Source organism: Tupaia chinensis, unplaced genomic scaffold, assembly GCF_000334495.1.
Source record: "Tupaia chinensis unplaced genomic scaffold, TupChi_1.0 Scaffold138812_1, whole genome shotgun sequence".
In the NCBI taxonomy this organism is placed as follows: domain Eukaryota; kingdom Metazoa; phylum Chordata; class Mammalia; order Scandentia; family Tupaiidae; genus Tupaia; species Tupaia belangeri.
This window is the reverse complement of record NW_006198705.1, coordinates 682,069-692,849: the sequence shown is the minus strand read 5'-3', so window position 1 is coordinate 692,849 and position 10,781 is coordinate 682,069. Positions and strand designations below refer to the sequence as shown.

At 46.4% G+C, this 10,781-nt stretch overlaps 1 protein-coding gene across 1 annotated transcript in view; it reads left to right on the top strand.

The window, feature by feature from the left end:
- Positions 1-10,781, top strand: part of LOC102501072 (serpin B6) — a gene marked incomplete in the record, with an annotated part of 19,723 nt that overhangs the window by 643 nt on the left and 8,299 nt on the right. Inside the window, 2 exon segments of the mRNA XM_014592922.2 lie at positions 6,030-6,204; positions 8,010-8,159. Coding sequence (XP_014448408.1) covers positions 6,040-6,204; positions 8,010-8,159 — 315 coding nt within the window.

The window sequence follows — 10,781 nt, the reverse complement described above, 5'->3', positions numbered from 1 at the left end:
GCCTCTCCGGCTGCTGCGCTGGGTCCCCTGGCCACAGGTGACCCCTTCCCCCAAGTCCCGGGCTGCCGCCACCTCCTCTCCCCGAGGGAGGACGCTGGCACGCGCCGAGGGGCACCGGGCGTTGGGAACCGCACGGGGCTGGGGGCCGAGATCGCCGAGGGTCGGTGTCCCGGCACTTAGGCGTCTCCTCTGCCGGAGCCCGCCGAGGGTCTCTGTGACCCCCCGGCCCGGCCTGCGCTCCGGTGTTCGGCTCCTTCCCCGCTTCCGTAGTGGCCAGGCCTGCGGAGGTCATCCTGAGGTCCGCTCCAGATCTTGGGGCTCGGCCTTTAGTAAACTCACCGCGGGCAACATCGTACAGGATTTGCTGTCTTCAGAGAGCTCTGGGGCATTTTAACCAGGTTCAGGGTTTGTGTGCCAGATGAAATTGGCATTTACCGTAGTTTCTTTGTGTGTGTGTGTTTTCTTTATTTTGTTTCTTTCAAGAGAAAGTGAGAGCGCGGCACAGGCTAGTCGGCCCGCTAGGCAGTTTCGTGGGTGCCCTGGGCTGTTTCAGGTCCCCTAATCCCTGTGCCTCCAGCCCTGCAGATCAGCTGCTTCCTACTGCCCTGGCCACTGAGTCCAGGCCGGCCCACTCCCTCCACCCTCCATCTCCCCCTCCACCCACTTTCCTCTAAAACTCAATTTAGGAAAACGAAGTTAAGGAAAATTAGTATTCCTGTGGGTCAGGAGCGCCCACATGGAGGTGAGGCTAGGTCAGGTTCCGCACTTCTGCCCCGGGGAGAGACAGCCAGGGCGCTTGCCCCTGAGGAGGGGACTGTGTGCCCGGGGTGCCCGCCCTCCCTGCTGTCCTCAGGACTGGTGTGGTGACACCCTGTGTGTTAGGTAACCCTGGATTCAGGTCTTGGGGTTTGGCTGGTGTTGGTGCTGTCAGTAGGTGTGGGGTTTCTGGGGTTTCATGACTACCCTTGAGTAACTAAGCGCATTCCTGTGGCTTGATGCTGTCACAGAGAAAGTTCACTCCTGCAGCGCGGGGGGATTAGGATGAACGGAATTTACATTCCTTTTTTTTTTTTTGAAGAATTATTTACTTTTATTTATTATTGGTATTTTTTCATTTGACCAGGGAGAGACAAAGGGAAAGTGAGCAGTAAGCTTCCAGGTCTAGGACTTGAACTGTGGTCAGCCATGTGGGAGTCCGCCCTTAACCACCACACCACCTGCCAGCCTCAACATCCTTTTCTGTATATTTGATAATAAGGACACCCAAGTGGATATTGCGATGTTCCCAGGGAAGACCACCCCTTCCCTTTCCGAGTTTGCTGGATCTGGGATTAGGCCAGGATGTCAGAAGAGAGAACATGAGGGCCGGCCCCACAGTGCAGGGGCTAAGTGCTGTGTGCTGGAGCTGGGTCCCACCCCAGCCGCTGGGAAACTCACTGGGCACGTGTGTGCTCACGGTCCTGATAGGAGGGAGGGATGGAGGAGAAAGGATTACCTGAACTTGGGTGTTTGGCTGAGGTCTTGCTTCCCTGATTAGAAGATTGAGCGCTTGGTGTTAGAAGTAGCTGGGATGGACAAGGACTACGGACTAGCAGCCTCACCCTCTTGGTTTTTTTTGGAGAGGTTTTTGCTATAGGGCGCGTGTGCTCGCCAGACAGAGAGAGACAGAGAGACAGAAAGCGAGAAATCACCCCCCAGGGGGGATGGCCACGCTGTAATCCCTTCTCCTCCATTCTCCTCTCGGGATCTTGGGCACGCACACACACGTGCCCGGCGTGAGTTTTAAGCCACCGGGTCTGGGACGCGAACCGCGGTCGACTACATGGGAGTCCAGCGACATAGCCATTACGCTAACTGCTGGTCCCTCACCCTCTTGTTTTAGAGGAGAGAAGATTGCTTTTTTTTTTCTTTTTCAGTTTTTGCTATAGGGCATGTGAGTTCTCCAGAGTGAGAGAGAGAGAGAGGTGGGGAGACAAAAGGAAAGTGAGAAATACCCCCAATGAGATGGCCATGCCACAATCCCTTCTCCTCTCGTCTCCTCTCAGGATTTTGCACCACATGCAGCTGGCGTGACTTTCAAGCTGCCAGGTCTGAGACCTGACCTGTATGTGCCATGTGGGAGTCCCGCTGCCTGAACCACCATACCACTGGGTGGCCCAAACGTGCACTTGAATTTCATTTTTACCAACTTTTTTTTTGAAGTCCCTGCCGAATGCCCTGCACACCAGGACCTCTGAGCTCTGAGCCTATGCCTGCAAGTGGAGGTGAACAGGCTCCTGGTGCCTGAAGCTGAGTTTTTGTGGGAGGTCACTACGAGGGTGAGCCAAGGCCTTTGAGGTCCAAAACAAAGGGAAGGAATGCATAGCCTGAGGCAGCAGAAGGTCCTTAGAGCATGGCCTGAGATTTGGGTTTGCCTTAAGCCAAAGTTGCCTAGAAGAACTGAGGGTCCAAAAGCACTGGTTGTAAGATGCTCATGCTTACACCTTTGTGTGAGGTTTGGCTTTTATTTTAAGACTTTAGGTTACCCTAAAATGGGATCCTCTCTCCCATTTCATAAGACCATTTGTCCTTCTTTTCTGGTGTAACTTTGCAAGTGAATTTATCACTTTGAATGAGTTTTACGTTATGAGAGGACTTTGAAAATTCGTGGAGTTAAAGGATGAAATTGGTTTAGTGTAAAAAAAATTAAAATCTATACATAGCTTTTTTTAATAGTACACAGTTTCCATGAATTTTCGATCACCCCATTGAATGAATCAACACATGTAAGCCCATACAACGCATGAGAAAATATAGACATGGAAATTTGCTCCTAGATCCTTCTGTAGTCCCACTCTCAGGAAGTGCCTAAGGAGAGTCCTGAGTACTGCCTCATGCTTTTTCCAGGGACAAGTGTGCAGATAGGAGTCTCTACCGAAGTGGACCATGCTATTAATTCATCGGGAAAATCATGATGTATTTTTCTTTTTTAAAATATATTATTATTATTTATACTTTCAATCATTGTACATCATTTAGCTTGTAGAGAGAATTTACCCAACTTGAAACACACTGCAGGCCAGTCCAGTTGAGAATACTATACACATTATCATCAAAAGATAACCATTTCTGTGTCCCACAGATGTCTTACTTGTCTATTTTTCTTCCTGATTTCCCTCACTACATTCTTCCCCTTTCCTACCCGCCTTCTCCACTGTCTCCAGTGTCTGTAAGTATTTTCAATGCTTTTATATCCTCCAATATTTCAGTCTCTACCATAGAGTACAGTCAGTGTATGTTAAGTGGAGATATACAATGTCTCTCTTTCATAGCCTGAGTTGCTTCATTCAGCAATAAATCTTCTGTATTCGTCCACTTTCTATCAAATGCCAGGGTTATTTTTATGGCTGAATAGTACTCCATGGAGTATATGGGCCCCACTATTTCAATCCATTCATCTGTTTGTGGACATTTGGGTTGGTTCCATGTCTCAGCAATTGTGAAAAATGCCTCAATAAACAGATGTGCAAGCACTTTTCTGACTGAGCAGTCGCCTTTCCTTTGGGTGGATACCAGGAGTAGAATTGCTGTATCATATGGTAGTTCTATTTGTAGATCTTTGAGAAACCTCCATACCGTTCTCCACAGTGGTTGGACCAATTTACATTCCCACCAACAATGTAGGAGAGCTCCCCTTTCACCACAGCCCCACCAACAGTTATCATTTTTTGTATTTTTAATCTTTGCCGTTTTGACAGAGGTTAGGTGGTATCTAATTGTGGTTTTAATCTACATCTCCCTTATGACGAGGGATGTTGAGCATTTTTTCATATGCTTTTTGGCTGTTCAAATGTCTTCCTTAGAGAGTTTTTTGTTTAGCTCATTTTCCCATCTTTTAATTGGATTAATCATTTTTTTGGGGGGGGGGATGGGCCACTTGAGTTCCGGTGTGTTCTGGTTATCAGTCCTTTATCTGAGGGATAGTTTACAAAAATATTTTCCCGTTCTGAGAGTTTTTGATTCACACTAATTACAGCATCTTTTGCTATGCAGAAACGTCTTAATTTGATGAATCCTATTTGTCTATTTTTGGGATTATTACCTGTGCTTTGGGGTTCTTATTTAAAAAGTCTTTGCCCTTGAGACCAGCAGGTGGCGTGGTGGTTAAGGTGCTGGACCCTCCCACATGGCTAACCATGGTTCAAGTCTCAGACGTGGTGCTTGCTTTCTCATTTTCCCTCTTTCTCTCTCTGTGTCTCTCTGGTCAAACTAAAACTAAATTGATGAATAAATAAAATTAAATAAATATTATTAAAAAAAAGATCTTTGCCCATCGAATATCTCCCAAATTTTCCCCTGTGCTTTCCACCAGTAGTTTTATAGTTTGAGGTCTTAGGTTTAGATATTTGATCCATTTTCAGTTGGTTTTTATTAATTAGCAGAGATAGGGGTTCAGGTTCTTCTTTCTGTAGGTGGATACCCAGTTTTTCCAACACCATTTGCTAAAGAGGTTTTTCTTTTCCCACTGGATTGACTGATATTCTTTGTAAAAAGTCAGTCGGCTGTAGGTTTTAGGGTTTACTTCTGGAATTTCCATTCTCTTCCATTGATCCACGTGTTTTTTTGTGCCAGTACCATGCTGTTTTAATTATCACAGCTTTATAATATATTTTGGAGTCAGGGTGTGAGATGCTGCCCACTTCACATGATTCCAGACAAATTCCATGCTTGTCTTTTCTAGATCTGTGAAGAATGTCTCTGGTAATATGATTGGAATTGGATTAATTTTGCTAGAATTGCCATTTTGATTAAATTAATTCAATCTAGGAACACGTGATTTCCTTCCACTTTATTGTGTCATTTTCAATGTCTTTTTAACATTTTTCATAGTTTTCCTTGTAAGGGTCTTTGACTTCCTTGGTTAAGCTTATCCTTAGGCATCTCATGCATTTTGTAGCTTTGGTAAAAGGGATTATTTTCTTCAGTTCTTCCTCAGTCAGCTTATTGTCTGTATGTAAAAATGGGATCAATTTTTGTATGTTGATTTTGTATCTTGCCACTTTACTGTGTTCATTTATTACTTTGAGAAGGTTTTTCATGGATACCTTTGGGTCTTCTAAGTATACCATCAAGTCATCTTCAAATAAAGATATTTTCAACTCTCTTTCCTTGAAAGCAAAAGCTAGTTCTTTGAAAAGATTAACAAGATTGACACACTGTTAGTTAGACTGATCAAGAAGAAGAGAGACCTCTCTAGGCTCGGACCTAGTTGGCGGCGATATGGCTGAATGCACCAAGAGGGTTGGCATCGCCAGTAAATACTGGACCTGCTATGGTGCCTCGCTCCGGAAAATGGTGAAGAAAACTGAAATCAGCCAACACGCCAAGTACACTTGCTCCTTCTGTGGTAATATGAAGATAAAGAGGCAGGCTGTAGGGATCTGGCCCTGTGGTTCCTCCATGAACACACTAGCCAGTGGTGCCTGGACCTACACCAACACTTTTCTTCCCATAACATGATGTGTTTCTCTGTGCAAAAATGTGTCGTGACTTTCTCAAAAGCCCAATATAATAACTGTTTAGTTTTTAAATTTAATATTAGAAACATAAAATAATTTTTTTGAGAGATTTTCACTGTAGGGCGCGTGCGCTCGCCAGACAGAGAGAGAGACATAGAGACAGAAAGCGAGAAATCACCCCCCAGGGGGGATGGTCACGCCGCAATCCCTTCTCCTCCACTCTCCTCTTGGGATCTTGGGCACGCACGCACACGCGCCCGGCATGAGTTTTAAGCCACTGGGTCCGGGACACGAACCGCGGTCGACTACGTGGGAGTCCAGCGACATAGCCATTACGCCAACTGCTGGTTCCCAGAAACATAAAATAATTTTGAAAGTCCTAAAAACCCTCAGAGTTGTGTGTGTGTGTGTGTGTATCCTTATTTGCTCTCTGAACCAAAGCAACCGTGGTAACTTCATGAGCAGAGTGAACATGCAGTAGACGCGTGTGCCTGGGTTTATGTGATACTGATTTCGAACTGGTCGTTCCAGGCTCGCCATCATGGATTCTCTATCAAAAGCCAATGGCACCTTTGCCCTAAATCTTCTGAAAGTGCTGACTGAAGACAACTCAAAAAATGTGTTTTTCTCGCCTATGAGCCTGTCCTCCTGCCTGGCCATGGTTCTCATGGGAGCAAAGGGAAACACCGCAGCCCAGATGACTAAGGTACAGAACCCTGTCGCAGGGCAGCAGTAAATGTTGGGCATTGTTGATCGAGCTGGGTTCCGCACATTTCACATCCCAAAGGGATTGTTCTCTGCACACAGTTGTGTGGGCATTGTAGGGGTGTGGATGGAGTTACAGGGAGGAACATGTTGCTGTAGGGGAGCGGATGGAATTACAGGGAAGATACACTACTGCTGCCTGAGCGCCTTGGGAGGAGTCCCTCCGCTGTTGGAATGGACAGTGGTGCTGCTTTCATGCTTAGAAATTTTCTTATTTAAGTGAGGACCTCATAAGGATGGCACTTGTCCATCAAAAATGAAGTCGTATTTCACTTATTTGTTGAGGAGTAACCAAACTCCAGCAGTTAGCAGCTCAGGATGACAGTTTCCTGTTTGCTGATTTTGGCGGATCTGGTGGTGCATCTGCCCACTGGGTGTCAGAGGGTCCCTTGTGTGTTAGAGGCTCAGTCAGGGTGCCTCTCGCCTCTTCTGTGTGGCCTTTTCTGCTTGGACCACCCACACACGCCTCTTTGGCAGAGCAGCCCAGGATCCCTGAGGCTCAATAGCTGAGTTCCTGGAGGAGCGGCCCAGGAGGGCAGGTTGGAGTGCAGGTGCTCAAGTCTCTGCCAGTGTCCCACTTGCTAAGGCCCCACTGGCTGGACTCTGAGAGGGACGGAGCAAAGGCATGGACCTTGAAGGCATGGCTCACCAGGGCCACCCATGACTGCTGTCATCTGCCCCTGACTCTTAATGGTTCCCAGCCTCCCACAGGTGAGGCCCCCTTCCCTTCCCAGGACCCCAAACTCTCATTCTTGGGGTCAGGCCCAGGCTAGTAGTCAGGAGAAACAGGAGTGAGCCAGGAATCGAGGCTCTTCTGATGCAGCTCCTCGGGAATTGTTCCCCGGAAATCAAGATTTGTAAACTAAAGGGACAAATTATCTCCTCGAATATACAGCAGTGAGACAGGGAGGGTTAACAGCATTGGGCACTATATTTAAAAACACGGTGCCGGTGTATTCGTTTGCTGGGACTGCTATAGAAGAACCTACCCGGGGCGGTCTAAAACCCAGGAGTTCATTTCTCACAGTTCTGAACTCTGGAGGTCTGAGACCAAGGTGTGTCCAGGGCCGGTTTCTCCTAAAGCCCCTTTCCTTAGCTTGTAGATGGCTGTCTTCTCCGTGTTCCTCATATTGTCATTCCTGTGTGTGTGCCTGTCCTAATCTCCACTTCTTAAAGGACACCAGTCATAGTAGATTAGGCCCACCCTGATGACTGCACTTTACCTTGATGACCCTTTGAGGACCCTGTCTCCAATTACAGTCATTTTCTGAGATATTGGGAGTTAGGACTTCAATATGTAGATTTGGGGTGGGAGACACAGCTCAGCCCATAGGAGGAGGTGTGTGTGTGGGGGGCGGCACATTGCAGTCCCTGAACCATAGCAATTCCCAGATCTGGCCAGGGGTATGTAAAAAGCCCTGATCCAAGGGGAAGGGACAGACTGCACTTTCTGGGGTTGGGAGCCACTGCACAGGCAGGGCTGGGAGGTCTGATCTCCAGCTGCGTTTGCAGCCACACCACAGGTAGTGAGCGTGAAGAGCCTGGGTCCATCGTGGGGCATTTCTGCTCATCCCTGTAACAACAATAAGAAAGGCCAGCTTTCAAGATCTTCCGCCTTTCATCAGGTGGATCTTTTAAGCTGTAGCGGGGATCTGCACACTCGTTAGGCTGAGTTTGGTGGTGTATCCATTTCCTGATGTTGGGGCGCGCTGCAGTTGTGTATTTGTATTCTGTTTTTTATTTCAGGCACTTTCTTTTAATGAACGTGGCGATGGAGGTGTGGACGTCCACCAGGGCTTCCAGCAGCTTCTCAGTGCATTGACCAAGCCTGACGCGCAGTACTTGCTGAGGACGGCCAACAGGCTCTTCGGGGAAAAGTCTTACGAGTTCCTCTCTGTAAGTCTCACTTGCTGGTTTTCATTAAGGACATCAAGGTAGGAGGTGGGAGGCGGGCTCGTGCGCTCCAGCGGAGTGGGGCTGCCAGTGTCCTTGCTCCGTATGTGCTCCCGGTAATTTGCCCCTTGTCACTTAGCAGTATGTCTCAAATTCTTTTCATCTCTGTGTAGGTGGGTCTTTCTCACTTTTATAAGTCTATTTTTATTTCTTTCATAGAAGAGAGAGGTAGACAGGCAACCCTAACAGGGTCTTCATGACATGATCTTCCAGTTCCACTATGCCATCTGCTGGCCCCTCAATGTATTTGTAAAGTTTCTTTCTTTATTTCTCCCAGGGGGATACAGGGTTACCATGACCCACCCCTGGCTTCAGCCAGCCCTGGGTCATGGGCACACACATGCCCAGTGTCCTGGGAGACCTGTGGATTCAAACTGAGGACCTTCCGGTGCGATCAGCCTTGGAGACCATCAATTTTACCACTGTGCAACCTCCTGACTCTCTCAATTTTCTTACCATCCCTCCTTTTTTTTAACATTTATTTTCTCCATTTAGTTTATCCACATTTTCTAAATTGCCTGCAATGACTACATATTTTTTCTTTTTTTGTTTGCAATAAGGTATGTGTGCTTGCTGAGAAAGAGACAGAGACAGAGACAGAGGGAAAGAGAAAGCATCTCTCAGGGAGTATGACCATGCCATAATCCTTTCTCCTGCATTGTCCTTTTGGGACCACGGTTTGAGTTCTGGACCTAGTGACTTGCTTTCTCACTTTCTCTCTCTCTCTCTCTCCTAGTCAAATTAAAATAAATGAATGAATAAATAAAATAAATAATTTAAAAACAAATAAATGAAAACAGTTGTTTTTCAGTGTGTTTAAAGGTTGTAACAAGTCATCCAAGGTCGCAAGTTGTTAGTAACTGGCTTGCTTCCACACCATTTTCTAGCTTGAAAGATTAAAAAGAACGTTCAAAAGCATTGATCAACAAGCAAAACAGTGAAATTGGCAAAGCATGAGCTATGCAAGAATGAAATGAAATGACCTATGACATTTCCTCTGGGCAGGGCCTGCAACATCCTGAGACGCATCATTCGGTTATTATACATAAGACAGTAATAATGCAAACATTTCATCTGCTCTTCAGAGTCACCTCAGAGGTGTCGCTGCTGCCGTCTCCTCTACAGAGGAGAACAAGGAGGCGCGGAGGGACTCACCGGCTTTTGTAAAAGCCACACCGCTGATACGTCGTAGATCTTAACGTTCCTGACTATGTCCCATCCCTTTTCTAAAGCTGCTCTGCTGAAGGGGAACTCTATGAAAACAGTCCTGGAAGGAGACATTAAAAATTTAGCTCTAGGCTATTAAAAAAAGATTGAGAAATCGTTCCATAATGTAGTTAACGTAACTGGCTATCTCTGCGCCTTTGTTTTCCATAAAATTGTATGCTCTAATTTTTTTAAAGTTTATTTTTCATTTCTTCCATGAGAGAGACACACAGAGAGTGATAGGCCCCCTCAGTAGGGTCAGCACACCACGATCCATTCCCAGCCCCAGCCAGCCCAGATAACGGACACACGCAGGCCTCCAGCGAGTGTAGGGAGGTCTCAGTTCATGAACCCAGCACCTTCCCAGGTGAGTCTAATTGCTTCACTGCTGAACTTTTTTTTTGACCCCAAATTTTCTGCTTTAATATCACATAATACCAGCGTCATCAATTTCATTCTCATTTCATGAAATGCATTAGCACAGCATAGTCTGAACTTTCCTGACAGTGGCTCACAGTCTAAAACTGAGCCATTGGGATGTGCAGGTGGAGTAATGGTTATGTTGCTGGATTTCCACGTTGTCAACCCTGGTTCGAGTCCCAGACCCAGTGGCTTACAACTCAACCAGGTGTGTGTGCGTGCACGCCAAAAATCAGGAGAATAGAGGAGAAGGGATTGTGGCGTGGCCATCCCCTCAGGGGGGTGATTTCTCATTTTCTGTCTCTCTGTCTCTCTGGTGAGTGCACACGCCCTATAGCAAACATCTCTCTAGAAAATAATAATAATTAAATAAATAAAACTGAGCCATTAGCATGGCAGCTCCGTAGACACATATAGCTATTTCCATTCCATTGTAATTAATAAAAATGAAATAAAATCGAATTTCCAGTTCCTCTGTCTCACTACCCCATTTTAGGTGCTCTTTAGCCACATGTGACACTGTTTTGGACAGAGCGATTTAGGATATATCTTTGTTATCACAGGAAATTGAGAATTACTCACTTCTCCCTGTGGGTCAGCAGGCCTGGGCACAGTCTCTGATCCTGCAGTGTAGAGCGAGCTGTGACACCCGCTGGGTTAATCCTCCATGGCACATGCAGGGCCTTATCAGGGGTCAGGCTCTGCGGAGCTACTCCCTTAAAGGATCCAGCAATTTGGGAAGTTTATTTGATCTTTGGCCCACTGTTTTACTTAGTTAATAAACTAAGATTAAATGGAGCTGAAAAATGGAAAGGTTGGTCTTGAGGCTGTTTCTTCATTTTGTTTTTGTAAATTACATCAGTCAAATCATGCAATGAATGGATTTTCTGATTTGGGACAATGAAGAAGTTAGCTTCAGGTATTGGCTCGGTGGCTGTG